This window comes from Lampetra fluviatilis, chromosome 3, assembly GCF_964198595.1.
Source record: "Lampetra fluviatilis chromosome 3, kcLamFluv1.1, whole genome shotgun sequence".
Classification (NCBI taxonomy): Eukaryota; Metazoa; Chordata; class Hyperoartia; order Petromyzontiformes; family Petromyzontidae; genus Lampetra; species Lampetra fluviatilis.
The window spans coordinates 9,594,725-9,617,157 of NC_136277.1; the positions used below are offsets into that span (position 1 = coordinate 9,594,725).

Consider the following 22,433-nt stretch of genomic DNA (forward strand, 5'->3'; position numbering starts at 1 on the left):
TCTGCTTAAACGATGTATTACGTTAGTAGCGCTACACACAGTAATGGCACTAGGCATAAATAAAGTAAATGATAAGTACTCTCTGGTTCTTTCGGTAAAGTCACGTAGATAGAAAAAATAATAAAAGGAAACACGACGTTTCGGTCGCAACACAAGCATCCGTCTTCAGGTGAGAAAATGATCTGAAGTCGTAGCTTTATATAGGCACGGGAAGGGGGGGGGGAGGAGTTTTGTCGAGTCGTGGCTGTAGGAGATCACGGGGGAGAGGGGGTAGTTTGTGGCGTGCAGGGAAGGGTGGGGGCTGGCTTCCCCTAACGCTAAACGGATCTTGTTTAAGGCCAGCCTAGCCCTAATCTCGGAAAGAATAAAGCAGCTCTGATTTGAACTTGATAATACTTACAATCACATTTAGCATTAACAGACAAAATGTCCACATCTAATTGGGACCATGTGGATAACATGGCTGTTTCTTCTACTGCTTCAATGTCAACCAAAAGCAGAGTCAACCTGATTGCCAAATTCAACCACCTGTCAAAAGAGAAACCCGAACCACACTTGGAAAAGTTAGATGTTAACAAGATTGTTATCAATCACTGTAACAGCCCAATTTATGACAGCCTAAAATCGGTACTAGCCAAGGGGTTGAATTTCGCAGTCACCCCCAAACACATCTCAGTGGATGACATCATTGCCCAGGTCGACGTAGCCCTCAAAGGTCTGAGACACATCTCGGCAGACATTGCAAGATCTGAAATCGCTGCTATCCTCAAGAATGCTAAGAAACCCATTAGCAACATTAGCAAGGACGAACGTTTTGAACTCGCTCAATTAAAAAAGAGAGATGATATTGTCATCCTCTCAGCCGACAAGGGGAATGCCACTGTCATCATGGATAAAACCACATACAACAAGAAAATCCAAGACCTCAATAATGGCTGCTATACCAAAAATAACAGAGACCCTACCAATAATTCTAGATTTGAAGTTTTCGTGACTGCAAGGATCCATACTATTTGGGTTTTTTCGGTAAAGTCACGTATGTGAAAAGAAAACAGTAATTTTGCTGTAACGGTTCCACCTGAAGATGGAAGCTTGTGTTGCCTCCGAAACGTCGTGATTTAATTTATTTGTTTTCTTTTAACCTACGTGACTTTACTGAAAAAAACAAAGAGTATGGACCCTACCAATAGCTTGGCTACAAAAACCAACACAATCATCAATAATTCGACTTCCCTAATCGAACGCACCAGACAGCTCTCTCAAAAACCTTCAGCTGCTAGACCACCCAGATTTTAACTTCATCAGTTGCATAAAAAAACATTATCCAGGCAAGGTGTTTCTGATAGGAAATAACATGTATAATTAATCAGCCTATGGGACTTGGCATTGCTTTAAAAACGCAACTGTGCTTTAAACAATGCAAATAATCCTTTGAGACAGAGTTTAGTGGTCTGAATGAGCTCTTAATAAAAAAAATATTAATTCACAGCCCTCTGAAATACCACTGCTGGATAAATAACTCAAAATGCCATGTCAGTCCATGGGGGCTGTTTGATCATACTTCACGATGGGTTGACATATCCCTCGTCACTGATGTTACCTTTGACCAGGATACAAACCAAAGCCACTAGGTTCATAATACTGATAGGAACCTCCTGGTTACACCAGCCCACAGTGGATTATTGTGTCCGTCCGTCGTGCAGGGAGGGGCCTGGGTGGGGAGGGAGGGGCTGGGTGGGGAGGGGAGGGGCTGAGTGGGGAGGGTGGGGCTGGGTGGGGAGGGGCTGGGTGGGGAGAGTGGGGAGGGTTGGGTGGAGAGGGTGGGGCTGGGTGGGGGGTGGGAGGGGTGGGGCTGGGTGGGGAGGGCCTGGTCACCCCGCGGTGCCCTTATAAAACTCAACGTTTAACCTACTCACGCCGGCTTGTGCCCACCCTCACAGTCGGGCATATTTGCGGAATACACCACGCCGCCATTGAGCCTGGCCATTGACCGAGCAACCCAACGTTCCTACCAGCTCCCTCCGCATCAATGTGTTATAGTGCATGAACCACTACGCCACTGCTTCCCGTTAATGAGCTCTTGTAAATAAAGGTTATCTCATGAGTGGATATGAGACATTTTGTTTAAGAAGGCCTGCACCACAATTGAGTGAGTGTTCAAATCCTCGTGTGACTGGCTTTAGATGGGAGTTATCGAGTGATCATGCATACTGGCATCGCGGTAACATCATCACCCTCCTACTTTCGAATCACCCTGTGGTGATATCACGAGTGCTAGGCCAGAGCTCCTAAAAGTAACTTTAAAGTATTTTTTTGTCATACGAAGCGTCTTACTTTTTAGTCTGTCACAGCCTAGATGCGCAGTCGTAGCTACTCGATAATAAACGCCTGCGTTCTGGATCACGCAGTCCTCTTTAAAAACCTGCGTCGTCGTCGATATAATGAACGCCACGTGCATGCTGAATTAAGCTTTAAAAAAATCTGCAGCGTGCTGCTTTATAAGGTGAGTGTCGCTATATACCACCCTGTACCGTTTGCATGCTGGATTAAGGTTGGCGAGTTCAATGGCTTGTTAGTGTTAGTGTAACCTTTCATGTGCACGCTGGGCTAAGGTTTGTGAGCTCCATCGAGTATGACGTGGTCGTTCGTGTTATTCTAAAATTCCATATGCATGCTCTGTCAATGATGGTGGGTCATCTATATGTGTACGTGGTTGTGAATGTTGTAAGCCTGCGTGTGCATGCTGAGCAAGCCTCGTTCCTTCAACCACTGCATTTCCCACGCGTCTTGGAACATGAGTTACTGATGAAGACATTGTCCCCACCCCACCTTCCCCGCCAACCGGCGAGCTCGCTTCAGTCACCGCAACCGAGCCACGAGGTGAGGTTCATCACCTTGTCCAGGCGCCGAGAACTTGTCCACATGCGGAACACCTGCTGGCCCTTGATGAAGAACGTGAGATCTGCGGGGTGATTTGCACAGCCAGTGGTTAGATTCATGCCAGCTGTCGAGGCATCGCCTCGATATCCTCATCATAGGGGTGGATGCAATGCGAGGTCGCCAGCTAGCTCAGGGGACTTGTAGCACGAGACACTGAGTGGCACTACTGAGATTCTGGGTTTGAAATCCAGATAATTAAGGTAATCATAAAAGGCAAATGTGCAGCCATACAATACGTGCTCACACCACTTCTCGCGGAATGGCCTTCACGAAAAAGAGCCCCCTCCATTGGGTGTATTTGGCCTACTCTTCCACGCTGGTCAGACCTCTTGGAAGAGATAGGAGCAGGGGCGGTTTCTTCATTAGGGCGATTGGGCGACGCACCACCAATGTCATTCAACCACAGAGCTATGCTAGCCGTTACTGTGCCTCTTGATATAGTCCAATCAGCGTCATGTCACGTTTTGTGGAGTACCGCCTCTTTTTGGGCGATTTCACTCCGGCTGAGAATCGCCCCGAGTGGTCCCATAGACTTACATTCAAAGATGTTTTTTTATCGAACGGGGGGCGCTGTAATGCATTCTCTATGGCTTCCGGGAGGGCTCGCACTAACGTGCTTACGTCATCATACGTAAGCACGTTTCATCCAACAATATTATTTGTCGCCACCTAGTGGAATCTTTAATAAAAGAAACTTGAGTGGATTGTATTAAAAGTGAGTATAGAAACAAACAAGATGTATTGTAAGAGTCACTTTATTTTTCATTAATATTAAAGAAGTGAAGTTGCCTTTACATGCTTAAGCTGTTAATTTATCCTTTGCATGGGTGGACCTTATCCTTATAAATCATCCAGACATTTGCCCCCCCCTGAGAGATTTTGCAGGAGCCGCCACTGGATAGGAGTACCCAAAATGCACGCCACCACACGCAAGCTGCCGATCGACTGTGGCATCCCCATTGAATCTGTTGGGTGGACAAAGGCGTGGGGGATGTAAAGAAAGCTGCCCATTCTTTCAACTGCCACGCTGAGATTTCTAATCGAACCAGCGACCTCTGGCCTGTAAGTCCGATTAGCTCACCGTAACAACACGACAGCATCCTCCGACTCATATGATATGAAATAGCAGATGCAAGAAACAATAAAAAGGTATCATCCCCTCGGTTTTCTCTCGGCAGTAAGCCTGCAAATATATATATACCATCACCCACGCACTCCGCCACGATTCGTTCAATGAATTGTCTTGTTTCATTGTCATGGTTAAAATAAATTATTGTTTTCCTTGTTTGGAGAGAATCATCATGCAGTTGTCACAATTCTGGCAACTGCCTGATGATGCTGATTATAACTACCAGCGAAACCTTGAACCTAATTGTTCAATGTTGTGGATTGCTCTCCAACGTACTGGTGTGCTGAAGCAGTAATAACGCTGTATGGAAATTAACAGATACGTGCTTATTATTAGTTTGATGGTCATCGTTCTATTCACTGTTGTGACTTAATGCTTTAAGTTACTGTAATCGTATTACAAGAACTGGTAGTTGTAACTCTTATTTCTGTAAGTGCTGTTTTCAGCTTTTAATACTATTGTTGTGTTTGGCATAAATAATGTATTGTTTGCTCATTCCCACATTAAAATGGTCCTGTAACTGCCACCACTGCTGATGGTCGTGGCCTATGGTTGTCTTGTAACAGAGCTGGTTGGCTCAATGGGCCCGATCACCAGCTAAATAGAGTCTGAGTCTCTGAGATTCTATTTAACTCTATGACTCACTATGCAACTCTATGAGTCGGTATGTAACTCTATGGCTCTCTATGTAGCTATAGATCTCTGTGTAACTCTGTGGCTCTTTATGTAATGCTATATATATCTATGTAATGCTAGATCTCTATGTATCTCGATGCATCTCTATGTAACTCTATGGAAGTCAATGCACCTCCATACAACTCTATAGATCTGTATGTAAATCCTGCGGGCAAGGGAGTAGCTAAGCAAGCCCCTCTAATGCGATCTGATATCGCTGGAAACATCAGAGGGGAGTAAACTGCTTCTGGGCGTGTCGCGATATTTTGTTCGGTACCGTTTTTAGAGACTGCAGCGTCCAGGTCTGGTGGGATCCCCGGCCAGTCTTCATGCAGCTCCCTTGGAAACCCATCGTCCATGCGTTTGGTCACCTCGTTGTAGCTACACAAACGTAATGGGAATGAATATTTTTGTTTTACGTAGCGCCTATACACTACGGAGTCTGGGAGCGCTTTACATAAAATCTCGTTACAAAAAAGTACAACAATAATTGTAATGCCATGGCTCCTGATCCATTGTCGGATCACTTTTAAAGATGGACCCTGACCATCTTTCAAGATCCTGCATGGACTCCACCCTGCCTATTTCTCCCCCTAATCCGACGCTACTGTGATCCACGCACTCTCTGCTCCAGCAGCCCAAGGCGTTCTGTCAAAGTCCCAGGAAACTTTTGCTCAAAATCTAAAGGATGCCCAAAGCTTGGAGAAAATAAACCCGAGCAAAAAATAACTATTTTCAAAACATTTTGCTCTGACAGTAATATCCCGTCGATTCCCGTACTGAAAATGAAATACTTGTGAAGGCAAACGCATGTTTGGATGCATTATTTAATCTAAGCATATGAATGGTTTTTCATTACTTGTTACACCAATGATATGGAAAATATATTAACTGGACAGTTTATTTTATTTTTTGGAATAGTGCATTTCACACGTAACAAAAACTCAAAACATTTGTTGAATATAATACTGCCCTAACAAGGATAAATGTGCATACACCGCAGTGGCCCAGAGAGCAATCTAAGTGCACTCGTCCGCCCGCTAACCTCCAGTACTGCTGCCCTGTGAACAGGAGCGTGTGATCCCGTCCTGGCACCGCGGCGTCGACTTTCAAAGTCCCCGGTGGCAGCCCCAGGGAACGTAGATCCCGTGGGGACCCGGTGTCCATCTCGAAGCCCCTCATCGCCCACACGCGCTCACCTGGAGAGGAGACAATAGAGTTTCAGCGAAGGGGATCCAGCAGAGATGTGACGTAATGATTCACTCCTTCCACGGTTATATGCCTTGTCATGATTCGAAGTGACAATTATGTTGGCACCTTCGATTAGCACGATTGGCTTCTCAAACTCAAGTGGTAATCATCTGTGAAATCGATCGTGTTATTGGGGTAAGCAGATTATCGAGTGTAAGCTTGTGTGGGTATGTTTGTATGCATGTACGTATGGACGTGTGTGTGGGAAGTTAACTTATATGTGAATCTGTATCTAAAACGTAACCCTGAATGCACGCAATCTTGCTGCCATTCTTAAGTTAGGCAGGTTAGAGCCCAGCTAAGTTAGTGGATCGGAGACTACCTTGGAGTGCCAGGTGTTATAGGCTTGAGCTGCCAGTTGGCCAGGAGATGTCAGTACAACAATATACTTTATTTTTTAAGCTATCTGTATAGAGCTTTAAATGCTTTCCTCGCTTGTGTGTTTTTTTTTCTGGGTGCTCAGGTTTTCTGCCACATGAACCCACTCAGTGATGGCAGTGGCCAAACATCTCAATGTGGAACCTTCCTAAAAGAAAAAAAAGAGTTGAGACTAAGTGAGGCTTCCCTGATTAAATGAATGGCATTGATATTATTATTGTAAGTATACTCTCTGGTTCTTTCGGTAAAGTCACGTAGATAGAACAAATAATAAAAGAACACGACGTTTTTTCGCAACACAAGCGTCCGTCATCAGGTGAGAAAAAATGATCTGCTGTTGTGGCTTTATATAGGCACGGGAGGGGGGGGTTGTAGAGTCGTGGCTGCAGGAGTTCACGGGTGAGAGGGGGAGGATTTGTGGCGTGCAGGGACGGGCGGGGGCTGGATAAATTAGCATGTCCATGAGCTTGAGTCATGGCTGTAGGAGTTCACGGGGGGAGAGGAGGGAGGCTTTATTGTAATGATGTATGGCTCTTTTGGTCCATGTGTTCCGACAGGTCCATATCGCATGAGTTGACCTGAAGCCTCATTTGGCTTCTCCTTTCACATCCCAGTCACATATTTAGAAACACGTGCAATACCCGGCTTTATCCGCCAGGTGACACTCCACTCATTGTGATTGACAAAGTAATTTTTTTGTGCCAAGGTTATTTAAAATATAAGTCAAAGGTCATAGGTCACACATAACTCTCATCAATTTCATAGGTCTGTGGTGTCAATCAGCCAGAATGAGCCCTTACTCGACTGACTCTAGGAGTTATTACTGTTCATCATACAGTAAGATACAGTATGATAAGAAATGTTATGATATTTTCATCTCCTAAATTTGTAATTGTGTTTAAAAAAAAGTAATCATCTCGTTGTGGGGTATCGATCTACTTCCAGTACAAATCAAGATTTCTAAAAACGTCTTCATCTATAGTTCATGCAACATAAGCCTACCACAGGTCACCTCATTGTTGTCACTTTACAACAGGGGTGAGGAACGTCCGGCCCGCGGGCCGTATAAGGCCCGCGAAATCATTTTATCTGGCCCTGCCAAGGCAACTGCAGGCGGGACTCGAAATTCAAACCTGGAAAAGCAGTTGCGAGTAGCAACATCATCAATACCTGCTAACATCACACGCCTCACCATAGAGAAGCAGTTCCAGCCATCACATTAGGGGTGAGTTCATTAAATGTTTGACCAAATATAACAGGCTAATTTTTAAGTTGATAATTTTGTAAGGCCCGCGAATGATGTTATAAATATCCAAATGGCCCTTGGCAGAAAAAAGGTTCCCCGCCCCTGCTTTACAATCTATAATGCTTGGAACGCACATGCAGTCAAAAAACGGATGACGTCATATAAACACTATGCCGGTAATTTATCTAAAAACTTTCACGCACTCATTTAATTTGGACGAACAACATATTTCGACCTTTATTGCGGTGATATTTATTGTTATTTCATCGAATGTCAGGAAATATATATAGATATACATCAATGCAATAAATAAAGAATATACTGCAAAACGGTCGATATGATTATCATTGACTTCATATATTACAATCTGTGTACGCATGTTGAACATCTTTTGCATTGTACGTAGCCAACCGTCCTAATCGCAGGTCGAGCTCCAACTCTTCTCGGATTCGGAGGCCCAGTGGAGCTGTTGCATGAGCAACCAACAGTGATACTCCGCTAAGGAGGGCGAACTTTGGTGGGCTAAAAGAAGCAGGGACTACTCCAGCAACCCACCTAGTGCGGGCCCTGATCTATTGTAGTATCGCCATATTACGGCGACCCTTACTCGACTCTGCATGACGGAAATTGCTCCTCAAGGGCTGCGATTGAATGAAAAGGCTGACAGACAAAGAGTCCTTGCGCATGTCAGCACGTGTGGGCATCGTGCGTCCGTGCATGACTTACCCGAGAAGAACACGAGCGTGTGGTTCCGTGCGTTCGCGTACAAAGCGTCGATGTGATGTGGTGCTCCGGGCCAATGGGACGACACCAGACCAGGGAGTCCCGCTCCCGTCAGGGAGCTCGACACTCGCCAGAAATACCTGCGGGAGACGCACACAGTGTGTGGATGAAACATAGAGGGAGTGTGTGTGAGAGTGCGCATAACGTATGGGCGTAGAGCTGACCACACCACCTCCTTATAGGTGATATACTACACAATTGTTACGTAATTAGCTTTTCTCCCTGGTTAAGTGTCGAATGTGCGATTGTCATGAATTTCGTCAAGGAGCGTAAACCATCATAAAAACCCCGCTCATCCTCGCCAAGGACTTTTGGCTAACCATTTAACAAAGACATTGCATTGCACGCTTTCAGATGCATTTCTGCGGCCGTCTGAAATGCTCTTCCTTCTGAACATATTAGGAAGCCACTGGAGCTATGCACTTTTAAATCTAAATTGAAAACTAATTTGAGAGAGAGAGTATGGTATTCTTCACCTGAAGACGGCTGCTTGCGTTGTAGCCGAAACGTCGTGAGAATTATTTTATTGTTTTATTTTTATTATTTTATTACTTCCCTTCTACGTGACTTTACCGAAAGAACCAAGAAGAAGAGTATGGTATGTTCAGTGACCAACCAAATTACTGGTGGATGAACCCTAGACTTTAACCCTGTATCTTGGCAGGGCTGACTCAGTACTCTGGCCCACTCAGCCACCGAGCTACCTGTTTAACAAGTAGGCTTTCGCGACCAGTATTATTCATAATGAAGGTTTTTGGGTTAGAACGCGTTATTTATAAATGGGTTGCAACCCTCCACGTTATGTGGTAAGTGTTATATTGGACAGACGGGACGTAACATTAGCGTAAGACAAAAAATAACACCAAAGGAACATTACATTCTCCCAAACACAGCTGTCAGCGGTGGCAGAGCATGCTTGCCAACAAGGACATTCAATTGATTTTTGATAACGTTGAAGTGTTATGCGGAACTAATTATTACTGGCCAAGATTAGTTAGAGAATCAATTGAAATTGAGAAGAATTCAAATAATTATAATCGCTGTGATAGCTATAGACTCAGCGCGGGTCTGGAAGCGTATTATTAAGTAATACACGACACATATTGCATTTCCTTATAGGTGAGTCACATGCTAAGTGGCTGATTACTGATCTATTACATAATTGCATACACCCCCGCCTCTGATCTCGAATCCTGATGGGGTCCAACAATGATGACGTCATCCTGCACTATTTAAGACCGGAAGCAGGTGGATGGCGTCACTATTCTGGCAAATCGCCCGAAGATGCTGGATGTAATTTCCAGTGAAACGTCGTCCAACTCAAATTGTAAATGTTGTGGATCCACTCTTCAACACACCGTCGGGTGGTGGAGGGTTGCGACACATTTTATAAATAACGCGATCTCACCCAAAAACCTTTATTATGGACCCAGCTACCTCCGTGAACATCTGTACTTAGTTGCTCTGTTTTTCTTTCATCTTTTCTGCAACCACTTATTTGTTTGTTCATTACGTTTTTTGAGCCAGCCGGCCAGGATTGGGCAAAACATTGACCAATTTCTCACCCAGACAACTGGAGAGCTACAAACTAAGTGTTTCTGACATTAAAATTAACAATAACATATTTAAGAATCCTAGTTAAGAGACAAAACAACATTTATACTATTAAAAATAATAATTAAACTTTTTTTTCTAAAAAATTCATCAACGGTCCTCATGGTATGGGTGGTTTTCCAGCAGCAATTTGCCATGCAGAGCCAGAAGCAAACCAGCCTCTTAAGACATCGGTGCCAAGCAGAGCCAGGACAGGAGTGCAACAATTCTAGATTTCAAGTTTTCGTGACTGCAAGGATTCATACTCTTTGTTTTTTTCGGTAAAGTCACGTAGGTAAAAAATGTAAATAAATTAAATCGCGAAAGCACACCGCTTTACCGAAAACAAAGAGTAGGAGTGCAACAATGCGTTAGTCGCTACACGCGAATGCATGACACTGACTTCAGCAGCACGCCGTGGCTTCTACCCCGCGTAATTCGGTTGCGCCGCCGGATGAGAGATACGAGTGCCACACTCACTCGCCCTGGAAGATGTAGAGCTGCCGATGGATGAAGGAGGCGGCGTCCACACGCAGATTGCCGCCGCACAGGCGGGGCGCGCCAGCAAGCGAGTCCATGGGCAGTGGCGAGGAGTCTGTGCCGCCGCTGCTGCTGCTGCTGCAGCTCGCCGCGTCAGGGGTGTCACTGGCGGTCGTGGGTTCGTCGTGGTGGGTATGGTCAAGGAGTGCACCGTGAGGAGCATCGCGAGCTCTTTGGTCATGGACATCGCTGGCGATTTCGTGCGATCTGTCCGGGCGTGTGTTGTCGTCGTGAGGTGTGAAGTCGTGCTCCGAGAGTTGTCGTGGTGCCTCCAGGCTGCGGGGAAGGGGACCTGGAGGTTTGGGGAGGGAGGAACCACCAGAGAGGTAGAGGAAAAGAGGTGGTGAGGTATAGGGAAAGAGAGCACAAAACCCATAGGTGAGATAGAGAGATATCTAACGCCATACATTGTCAGATTTAGGATTTCAAGGATATTCGAGGAAGGTCAATGGGTATGGAAACAAGGAAGAGAAACCAAGCATGAGCGTTGATTTTGTAAAGCTTTCTCGCGTGTGCATGTTTCCCTGGTGGAATTTCACGAGCGTTGGCGATGTCGTGGTTTTCAAGGTGTACACTGAGATGACGTCACGCGTGGTGTGTGATGAATTTTGTTTGTTTTGTATGTATGTTGAACTTCTTTTGCAACGTATGTAGGCAACCGTGCTAATCGAAGGTGCGGTTTTCTATTGGACAAGCCCCTCATAGCGACACAATTTTACACTAAAATGTAATTTGCATTGGATCGTCTTTACGAAAGGTATTGTGTCCTTACCCTCACCGCTACAGAACGAATGCATGAACGGTTTCAACCTGAATTGGTGGAAAGCGTTGAAAATGGAGAAAACACATGGGGATACTTGGAAAAACTTGTTTGATATTGTAAACTTTATTTCACGTTATTAGATGATGAGTAAGGTACTGTATATGGATAAATGATAATTATGTACATGAACACATTGTTCCCAAAAATGTAACACATTTTACCAAAGCAGTATTGAAAATAACACACGTTACAGTAAAATATGAAAGTGGGAGGGTGGCGTAGTGGCTAACGCTTTGCGCTATGCACCTGATCCTGAGTTTGATTCCCAGCTATGGCTAACTTCAGTGGCAAGTGATATTTCAGCTGGTTCTGATAACGCCCCCCCCCCCATCCATTTCATTAACCCGCAGCTACCAGCGTGGTGAAGTATGGTCAAACTAGCCCAGCCTCAGCACCCCCCCGCCCCCGACTAACACACCATAGGAAGGCGGCCTTCATTCACCAGTGGGTTGACATGTAAATGGTACAGGACATTATTTTAGTTTTATCTGCTGTTGCATGAGGGCCTCCCCATAGATACAATATGTAACCATACTTCACCACGCTAATCAGTGCGGGTTGGTGAACCCTAGATTTGAAGTTTTCGGTAAAGTCACGTAGATGAAAAAAAATTTAATTTAGTTATTTTAATTTTTTTATGATTAGTATTTATTTATTTTCATCTACGTTACTTTACCAAAAGAACCAAAGAGTAGGGTTGGTGAACATGAGAGGAGTACATAACGAGGGATTTTGTTGCACTGGCCTTGACAGCCCACATCCCTATTGCACCTGCCTCTGACACATGGTGGTGGTGGTTACTCAACTAAGCACTTCAATTCTATCAGGAATTGGGCAATGGCTTGGTATTGCTACGATTCAAGTGTTGCTAAATATAGACAGTAGCTGGTATTGGGCAATACCAAAATAGTCCTTTACATTTAAGCAATGCTTTGTCCCAACCATATGAAATAACATTGTCCCAGATGCATCAGCAATGCCAATGCGTTGTATTATATAAAGATTACTTTAGGGAGCTACATTGTCAGCGGGGGACAGGGCATATATGTTACCCGCACTGACCAGCATGGTGAAGTATGGCCAAATAATGCCCATGACCCACACAGCAGAGGGAAGGTCCTCAACAAAGCAGTGAGTGGATTGGCAAAAAAAGGTTGTGTATGTACATACCTCTGGGATCACAATGCTAATTATGATACAAATTCTTGGCAATGTTGGTACAAACGGTTGTGAATAGGATAGCCTGAAGATATCTCCAAGCATTATTTCGTTGACTAATACGGCTGCTTGCGTTGTGGCCCAAACGTCGTGAGAATTATTTATTATTTTATTTGTATTATTTTATTATTTCCCTTCTACGTGACTTTACCGAAAGAACCAAGAAGATGAATCCCTGCAGTCACGAAAGCGTTAAATCGAAATTTAATATAAGAGGGTTTTACAGGGAGACGTTAATAATGCTACATGGTGTCACCAACAGACTTCTTCTCTAACCCACACCTGACCGATCAGAATAGGATCACACTAGAGGTCAGGGAGAGGACGAGGAGGAGAGATGTTGAGGATACCGTCACTATGGACGCTGTTTGTAGAATCACAGGATTGCACACGAGGGAGAAGAAGACAAACACAAGCAGGGTTCAATATGGTGACACAGTACAACATCAAGTACCACATTTCTATATATAAAAAAAGGTGTAACTCTGTCTAGTAGTGCCTATGGATTCATTTAATTTCTTGAGTGGTTAAAATGAACAAACCATTCAGCTAAATAATACATACACAAGGGTCTGTTTCATTTCCATGAAATAAATAGCATGTAGAAAATGTCGTGTTTTTTAAGAAAATATTTTACCCGAATCTCTACCGAATGTATTTCTGTCTGATCTGTTCTGTTGTTTTTTAATAATATATCCTCCATTTCGATTGTATATCTAACGTAGCCTATCTGATGCATCTCCTAACTATTCTGTGGCCCACGTTATTCAATAAAGCGCTTAGTGCAAAAAGTTTGAATATGCCTGGACTAAGCCAATGGATCCTTAATTGCTTATCGAGCATGGGAGCATAGACACAGATATATGTGTGATCCTGGACTGTCCCTGGTTGTTCTCAGTGCCGGCAGGGCCTGGCTCTAAGTGGTTGGGGAAATGGGGCACATCGATCACCCTTACCTGTGCCATAGAGAGCCTTGATCCCTGCCTTATCGTCCTCGGAGAGGTAGGGGTGAAGCCGCACGTGGTACGAAGGATTCATGAGGGACCCACGCTCGTTTGAATGTTGCAGTCCAAGTGCATGGCCCAGTTCGTGGGCGGCCACCACACGGAGGTTGTAGCCTAAGGGGTTGGGAGACCAGAACGCGAAAGCTCATTATACACAATGGCAGGGTTCGTCAACTTGTCGCCCACGTGGCCAGATGTGACCCGCGACGACTCTTGGAGTGGCCCACTGAGTTATAGCCCGCTGACAGATAAAGGTACACAGATTTGGTGGTATAAACGATCAATAAGAGATATAGAGATGACAGAAATGTCGATAAGAGATGAAGATGATTGGGATGAAAGTGAGATAAACAATAGATGCCAGAAATCGAAACAGGAGATGTGTTTTTTTTAAAGCTTTCGTGACTGCAGGGATTCATATTCTTGCAAGCAATCATTGCTTGTGTTGTCATATTTATATTATTATTTATTGTTTTATATTTATATTATTTTATTATCTCCCTTCTACGTGACTTTACCGAAAGAACCAAGAAAAAGAAACAAGAGATATGTTGCCAAATTACATATGACGCCATGAAGCCACGTGACAACACACCATATAACTCCTCTAATCTGTGCCAATCTGGGTGTCGCTATTGGTGGATCTAATCTGTGATACCGATTATAAACTCCTCAAATCCATAGAACCTTTGCAGAATTTAGGAGTTATGTCTTCTTTGCCATTCGACCTGTCTGTATATGTCTATATAAACTAGTTGTAATACAACTGTGTTGACAAGCACAAATAAAACAAAAATACTTACACATACGTACGTAAAATAACACTGCCTTAAAAATAAATATAAAATGTGACGTTTTAGGCAATGGTCCTTCATATTTTCTATGATTATGTACTATCAAGAAGGCCCTTCACCCGAAAGGTCGCCTATTACATACGTTTCCTTTAAAGGCCACAGTGTTATTGACAAATGTGTTAAGTGTTTTATACACAGTATGTTATACAATTTAAATGAAAAGGTATTCAGAATAAGCATTATTTTTTGGCATCCCACATACAATCCACTAAACGTGTCATTAGCAGTGTTGAATTTCAGCCGACACGATTTCGAATTTTGTTCAGAGGAATTATTTTGGCACGCCACGTCCATTTCGGCAAGTCCGTGCGTGATATTTTTTTATAACCCTTCCCAAAAAATTACAAGTATAATTGGTGCCATAATAGAAGATTATTACGGACAGGCGTCCCTTGTACTCTAGTGGTTGTGCCTTACAGCGAGCAATATTCCCGACTCAAAACCAATCGAGTTACGTTCTCTAATCTCGCAAGTGAGAAATGAGGTGTTTTTATTATTATTACATACACGCTTTTATTATTGTCGTATCCTCAACAAATCTTGGAACTCAATTTTTACCCACTTCCCAATGTGCTATCGACTGCAAACTTGGTATACTTATGTCATACTGATGACAATACTATATTCTATCATTAAAAATAAAATAAAATGTAAACAATCTTTTTGATATCTTATGTTTCGGTTTGGGTCTAACTATCCAAGCTCAACTGACATTGGCTGTAAATCACCACGGTCCCTTACGTTATGGCAAGCTTCGTGGCCACTTCCTGGAGTCGTGGAGTTTTGCCATTACTCGTACGGTACATTTCATTAAAGCGTGTTTAAAAAAAAGTATTTTTCAATATTACTTATTTGGGTTCTGATTATACGCCCGATCTTCCGAGGCCCCTATCGCAAGCAGACGTGAACAGCTTCAGCCAGACGCACCGATGAGGCCCACGCTCCACTGTTCTTCGTCATCAAAGTGCAAGTCTCCGCCGAGTCCAGGTGACGGCTCGTACGCGTGCGCGAGCACCCCGTGCGGTCCATCAAATGGGAATTCGTCCCCATGATCTGCACAGAGGCAAACACAATTACTCCCGAGCGAGCATTTAGCAAAGAAATGAAACACATTCCTGCGGAGGGAGCTGGTAGGAACGTTGGGTTGCTCGGTCAATGGCCAGGGTCAACGGCGGCGTGGTGTATTCCGCAAATATGCCCGACTGTGAGGGCGGGCACAAGCCGGCGTGAGTAGGTTCAACGTTGAGTTTTATAAGGGCACCACGGGGTGACCAGCCCCTCCCCACCCAGCCCCACCCCTCCCACCCCCCACCCAGCCCCACCCTCCCCACCCAGCCCCTCCCCACCCAGCCCCTCCCCACCCTCCCCACCCAACCCCTCCCCACCCTCCCCTCCCCACTCAGCCCCACCCTCCCCACCCAGCCCCTCCCCACCCTCCCCACCCCTACCCTCTCCACCCAGCCCCACCCCTCCCATTTTTGGATGCACGACGGACGGACGGACACAATAATCCCCTGTGGGCTGGTGGAACCAGGAGGTTCTTACCAGTATTAAATTATTAACTTTGTACGGAATTATTGACATCATATTATACCACAATGCCATTAACTACTTCGTAAAACGTTTTGCACTAATGTTAATGCATAGCGATTTACTTAGAACTTTAATGATGTATTATTATTTCCTACATGTGTTTGTCAGAGAATGTTTTTTTTTTACAAAAGGAACCTTAATCACGATTCGATGATACTGTGCAAAACACGAACGACACGAAATCTAGATTTGAAGTTTTCGTGACTGCAGGGATGCATACTCTTTGGTTCTTTCGGTAAAGTCACGTAGGTAAAATATAAAATAAATTAAATCATGACGTTTCGATTGCAACACAAGCAACCATCATCAGGTGGGAAAACCTCAGCAAGAACATTTTTGGCAAGAAATTTTCTTGCCGTGGGTTTCGTAACTGATGATGGTGGTTGCTTGTGTTGCAATCGAAACGTCGTCATTTAATTTATTTTATACCTACGTGACTTTACCGAAGGAACCAAAGAGTACGGACGACACGATTATTGTGGCACCTTAAATCGTAAGATAAAATATCGTTGCACCTATGTATGTTGAACTTCTTTCGCACCGTAGCCAATCGTGCTAATCGGAGGTGCGGGGAAAGGACAACAAACTAAACACAAAAAGCAGTTCTAAAAATACATAGTTTTCAATTTAGCATCGCCATATCGCAGCAACCGAGTAAATACTGTAGCAGCAATGGGAAAACAAAGGCGGTTGGGCGTGGTGGTTCGTCACACCATCCTCCCGTGTGCCATTCCAGCCAGAATAACTTGATAATTGTCAACATCTCGGTCTGATCATCTTCACGTTGTGACCTCAGCCAGGCACCCTCTCTCTCCTTTCTCTGACATTCCTTTTCATATTCCCCTTCTTTCCCGATCATCTCCTCTGTCCCCTATTCCTCGTGAGCTCTATGCTTATGTCCCTTTTTTACAGCCTGTGAATACATCGAATCGTCTTCACCACTTTTACTAACGCCACTTGTCTATAGGGCTACATGGTGGAGGGGTTAGGTGAATGAGCAAAAACCCGTTGGATTCTGCTCGTGGCGACGGGCGCTTGAGATGAATGGCGTGCAGATTGAGGCCGGACTCACAGCGCCGCTCGAAGGAGATCATGATGTCCGCCTCGCCCTCCCGCAGCATTTGGAAGGTGAGCGTCGACTCCGACCTCCACAAGTTGAACGCCTCCGCCACCGCGTCCTCGGCGCTCTGCTTGCTCATCCCCGACGGGTAGGTCACGAACCTGTCGCGCGGAGACAAACCCCTTGGCAAACGTGCACAGCCTTTGGGGCAAAACGGTGGCACGATGCGCGTGGGCCAACACGAGGCTCTTCAAACATTTCCACCACGGGACGGAGCAAGCGAAGCAACCGCCAGGGACCGACAGATGACTCGGGGCACGTTAACAATTCATAGGCGGGACCTACAGCGTTAGGGCAGCGAGCCCAACCCCCCCCCCCCGGTGGGTCCCTACATTCTGAGGGTGTAATCACTCCAGGTTTGTTATACGTTATTTGCTGGAGCCCCCCCCCCCCCCCGCTTCTTCGGAATCTACTTTGTAATATGGGTTCTTGAATAACATTTTTTTTTTAAACGAATGAAAAAAAGTCATAGGTGGTGGGGTGGGGGGTGAGCAAAAGGGGGTAAAAATGTTTTTTAAAAATCGACAGCCCGTATCGTCTTTTGCTGAGATCGGCAACCTCTGAAAGAGGAAGAGCCATTTTTTTTTTCCTTTGAACAAAATAGTTCGAGAGCCGCATCACACGCAGGGCTACTTATACACAAACACAACAGGTATACAGCAAAATGAGAAACAGATTCTGACTTAAATAAAAAAAAATAGGTGATAGAATAATCTGAGTCATTTTACTTTGTTTTACCTCCTCCCTGCCCCCTTAGTTATTGTTTCACATAACAGTTTGTACATTTTGTCGTCACCAAGACTTTCCATAGTGACCCATTCCCTGCCATATTTAATCAGTTATCTTTGAGATAAATTATACTCTTTGGTTCTTTCGGTAAAGTCACGTAGGTATAAAATAAAAGAAATCACGACGTTTCGGGCGCAACACAAGCGTCCGTCATCAGGTGGGAAAGCATGGTCTGCTGCTGAGGCAGAATGTTTTAAAAGGTTTAAAATGGGTGTAGCTCAAGGGTCATAAAGAAGTGACCAGGGCTAGTGATGTTAAGGTGAGAAATTAGCATGAAATTGTAAGATAGGAGAGCGGCCTCCTCGACGAGGGCACGGAAGTGGCTATGTTAATGTGAGGGATTAGCATGATATTAATGTGAGAAATTAGAGGGCACGGAAGTGGCTATGTTAATGTGAGGGATTAGCATGATGTTAATGTGAGAAATTAGAGGGCACGGAAGTGGCTATGTTAATGTGAGGGATTAGCATGATGTTAATGTAATAAATTAGAGGGCACAGAAGTGGCTATGTTAATGTCAGAGATTAGCACCATTTTGATGTGAGAAATTATAGGGCACGGAAGTGGCTATGTTAATGTGAGGGATTAGCATGGTGTTAATGTGAGAAATTAGAGGGCACGGAAGTTAGTGTGAGAGATTAGCATGATGTTAATGTGAGAAATTAGAGGGCACGGAAGTGGCTACGTTAATGTGAGGGATTAGCATGATGTTAAGGTGAGAAATTAGCATGTAACCTTAAATTATGTTTAACATTGACGGTTTTTTTTTTGCTTCTTAAAAATGGCTGCCCGCACGAGGCCAGCCAAAGTACTGCAAAGGGGGGAAGCCAAAGGGCCGCACCCTAGAGCCGAAGGTTTTGCCGACCCCTGGGGTCTATTGCGTGCGGGGCGCTCGAGTCTATAATGATACACGAAACGACTGCGGTTTCACAGGCGAGCGTTCGAATCCCCCCCCGCCTCGAATTATGCAACACTTCTTCTTTAGCCACCTCTTTGGCGAGAGCGCCTCTTCATTGAGCAACAGATGTTTTTTTTTATCGGTAAAAATAGATACATCCCTTCATACTCTTACGGTTTTTTTCGGTACAGTCACGTAGGTAAAAATTACAATTAATAAAAGTATAATAAAAATCACGACGTTTCGGAGGCAACACAAGCATCCGTCTTCAGGTGGAACCGTCACAGCACGATTGCTGTATCAAGTGAAAGAAATTTAATCTCTTACTCACTCTTGGTGGAAGGATCTTCCGCTCGAGGGAGCTCTGCAGAGCCTCTCTATGGGGTATTTTTTAGCACGCCGTTTCACGCTGTCCAGACGCATTTGAAGAGATCGAAGTAGCCACGGGTTACCCCACCACACGCTACCTGCCGATCGATTGACTGTGACGTAACCATTTATACTGGCTGGGTGGACACAGGCATGACGGGGGAGAGGTGGGGGGGACTGCTGATCGTCAACTGTCGCGCCTGGAGATCGAACCACCGATCTCTGTGCTAATCGTTACACCACAGCAGCCATCCGTTGGCTAAGTCGAGTATGCTCAAGCAAATTTGTATCCACAGGGTATATATATGTCAGGAGTAAGAGAATAATAGCAGTAATGATGCCCTTAATTTAACGAGCGAATCGTCACTGAGTGCTCAGACTCGGCGCACTGGGGAGTTTGACCAGCTGGCGAGTGCTTGGCATAGTGTGGGGAGGAAACCGTAGAACCCAGAGAAACCCACGCACATGGGAGGATAACATTGCAATGGTCTGCACAGACGGATTCAAGACTCGATGTTCTGTACTACCATCTCATCTGGCCACCTCGCAGCCGAAGCGGCACTCTTCTGACGTGGTCCTGCAAACACGAAGCGTCTCACCTGTAAGTCAGATCTGTCTTGAGCCATTTGTTTCTGGATGGGTATAAGGAGAACGAGTTGGGGTCGGGGACCCCGCAGTAGCCGGGCTGGCTCACGGTCAACTCCTCTACCACAAGGCTTGAGTCACCGGTCACAGGGCTGGGCTGAGTGTGGCTCTGCGATTCGTCCGAGGAGCCTTCGCTCCAGAGGTCCCCACTCCAAAGGTCTCTGCGATTGGCGTCTCCATCGTCAAAGCCGAAAGCATTGGAGAGCGACGTGGCCGTCTCATGTTCGTCATCGCGCAGCTCGAGGTCAAGTTCTCCAAGCACCTGCATGCGGGGTGGGACATAGGGCATAAGACATCAATTTTTTTTTCTGCGAAAACCTTTACTGAGCCTCAAGACTCAATTCAGGAGAGTCCCAGAGCGATAAATGATTAAATCGTCTTTACATTAAATATTAAACACTTTTTTCTCGTGATACTGCATTGGCAGTGACAAGTAAGCACAATGAACACGCCCCAAGGTGAGTGATCTGAAAGCATCACCTCTTGTGCGCGCCTCCACTCTTCCACACCTCTCCGCGTCTGGGTTTCATCCACAGACCTCGCCGGCGGCGGCCTCGCCTCCCCCTCGCCTCCCAGCTGCAGCAGGACCAGCGGCAGGAGCAGCAGCAGTCCCCGCTGCTGCTGCAGTAGCAGCAGCACGGAACGACACGTGTTTGGATGCATGCGGCTGAGACAGTGACCGCACGCAGTTGAACGTAAATGATGATGGACTGAGGCTCGATGAACGAAACACCTTATAATGCTCTGCCCCTCCCCCGCCACCACCTCGCCATGCCCCCCCAGCAAGCCTGAGTATTGCACAATATTGGCACCTGGGTGGCACATGTTTCTCACCTATAAAGGGACAGGCCACAATTTGTATGACACACACGCAAATTATCAGGTTACCATGACATAATGTTTACACGATGCTTTACGATATAAAATGTCTTAGTAACTCTTTGAAATAGTATTTCACATTTTTTTTATTATATCGTTTTACGTTTGCTGTGCGTCTGTTTGGTAGGACTAGCGATAAAGTCCCTGAAAGTTAATTCTAGATTTGAAGCCTTCGTGACTGCAAGAATTCATACTCTTTGGGTTTTTCGGTTTAGATCACGTAGGTAAAAAATGTAAAAAAAAGTTGTTTTCATTGATTTTATATAATTTTTACCTACGTAACTTTACTGAAAAAAACAAAGAGTATGAATCCCTGAAAGTTGTTTTGCAAATAAAATTCACGCAATATAAGCCTGCTGCCATACGCCGTTTTAATCATGACGACTTTACACAATCTGTAACGCTTATATCACACGTGTGTTGTCAATTAAAAAATAAACAAATACTGGTGTGTCAACTACGAAAATGATTGCCTTATATAACTACCGAGCGGTCAATCGTTCCGAAAAAAAATTGCAAAGCAAGAATTATAATGACGAACACAGCCAGTCATTATTTACCACTTACATTTTTCGAGTTCGTAATTTCATCAATCTTTAGTCATGATTTTTTTTTTTATAAAACAATCATGGGCAACGATAATCACCGTACAAAAAAAACGATATTTGTGCGAAACGGACGACAATGTGGGTCCCGTGTTTATTTTGTGATAATGGAGGGCAAAGGCGCAGCCGAGCGAAGTTACTTTCACCACCCACTGCTGGCGGAAGGGCCCATTTCAGTTTATTTCGAGTAAGGTCCATTGAGCTACGACACCATTTTTCAACTGATTCTTATTTAGTTTCTTAGGGGTTATAATGTGCATAAGTATAATGTCAATGTTTAACTATTATGACCCTCCACTACCCGAGAGAATCAATCAAATCAAGTTGTCACGTGGGCAAATAAAGTATTCCCGATTGCGTTTTTAACCATTGCCTTAACAACACGATCTAACAAAACAGTAATTATGAATACATATTGGTCGAGAAAGCTTTATAAGGATATCGAACCGACAACCTCTGGGTTGCAAATCGAGTGTGAAAACCGTGTTATACCATGGAAGCATCCCCGTGGAAAGCCATTGTACAGTGAGGGAAACAACTATTTGATCCCCTGCTGATTTTGTACGTTTGCCCACTGACAAAGAAATGATCAGTCTATACTTTTAATGGTAAGTTTATTTGTACAGTGAGAGACAGAATAACAACAAACAAATCCAGAAAAACGCATGTCAAAAATGTTATAAATTGATTTGCATTTTAATGAGGGAAATAAGTATTTGACCCGCTCTCAATTAGAAAGATTTTTGGCTCCCAGGTGTCATTTATACAGGTAACGAGCTGAGATTAGAAGCACACTCTTCAAGGGAATGCTCCTAATCTCAGCTTGTTACCTGTATAAAAGACACCTGTTCACAGAAGCAATCAATCAATCAAATTCCAAACTCTCCACCATGGCCAAGACCAAAGAGCTCTCCAAGGATGTCAGGGACAAGTTTGTAGACCTACAAAAGGCTGGAATGGGCTACAAGACCATCGCCAAGCAGCTTGGTGAGAAGGTGACAACAGTTGGTGCGATAATTCGCAAATGGAAGAAACACAAAAGAACTGTCAATCTCCCTCGGCCTGGGGCTCCATGCAAGATCTCACCTCGTGGAGTTGCAA

The 22,433-nt window shown here is 44.7% G+C and overlaps 1 protein-coding gene across 1 annotated transcript; it reads right to left on the minus strand.

Moving 5' to 3' along the window:
• Nucleotides 1-2,654: 2,654 nt before the first annotated feature.
• On the minus strand, nucleotides 2,655-20,137 carry LOC144948996 (stromelysin-2-like). The gene is made up of 9 exons (XM_078878783.1): nucleotides 19,803-20,137; nucleotides 17,100-17,248; nucleotides 15,362-15,487; nucleotides 13,533-13,694; nucleotides 10,476-10,827; nucleotides 8,346-8,482; nucleotides 5,790-5,943; nucleotides 5,022-5,125; nucleotides 2,655-2,962 (listed from the first exon to the last, which is right to left on the minus strand). The coding sequence occupies exons 1-9, from the start codon at nucleotides 20,135-20,137 to the stop codon at nucleotides 2,856-2,858; spliced, it is 1,626 nt and encodes a 541-aa protein (XP_078734909.1). The 3' UTR covers nucleotides 2,655-2,855.
• Nucleotides 20,138-22,433: the final 2,296 nt, after the last annotated feature.

Bases quoted from the DNA above. Each gene is read 5' to 3' on its own strand.
- LOC144948996 (XM_078878783.1), bottom strand. From the start codon at position 20,137: ATGCCCTATGTCCCACCCCGCATGCAGGTGCTTGGAGAACTTGACCTC. The intron at 15,488-17,099 runs GTGAGTCCGGCC...GCCTCTGTGCAG, and splicing joins GATCTCCTTCGAGCGGCGCT to ATCATGGGGACGAATTCCCA. The intron at 10,828-13,532 runs GTAAGGGTGATC...CCAAACCTCCAG, and splicing joins CAAGGCTCTCTATGGCACAG to GTCCCCTTCCCCGCAGCCTG.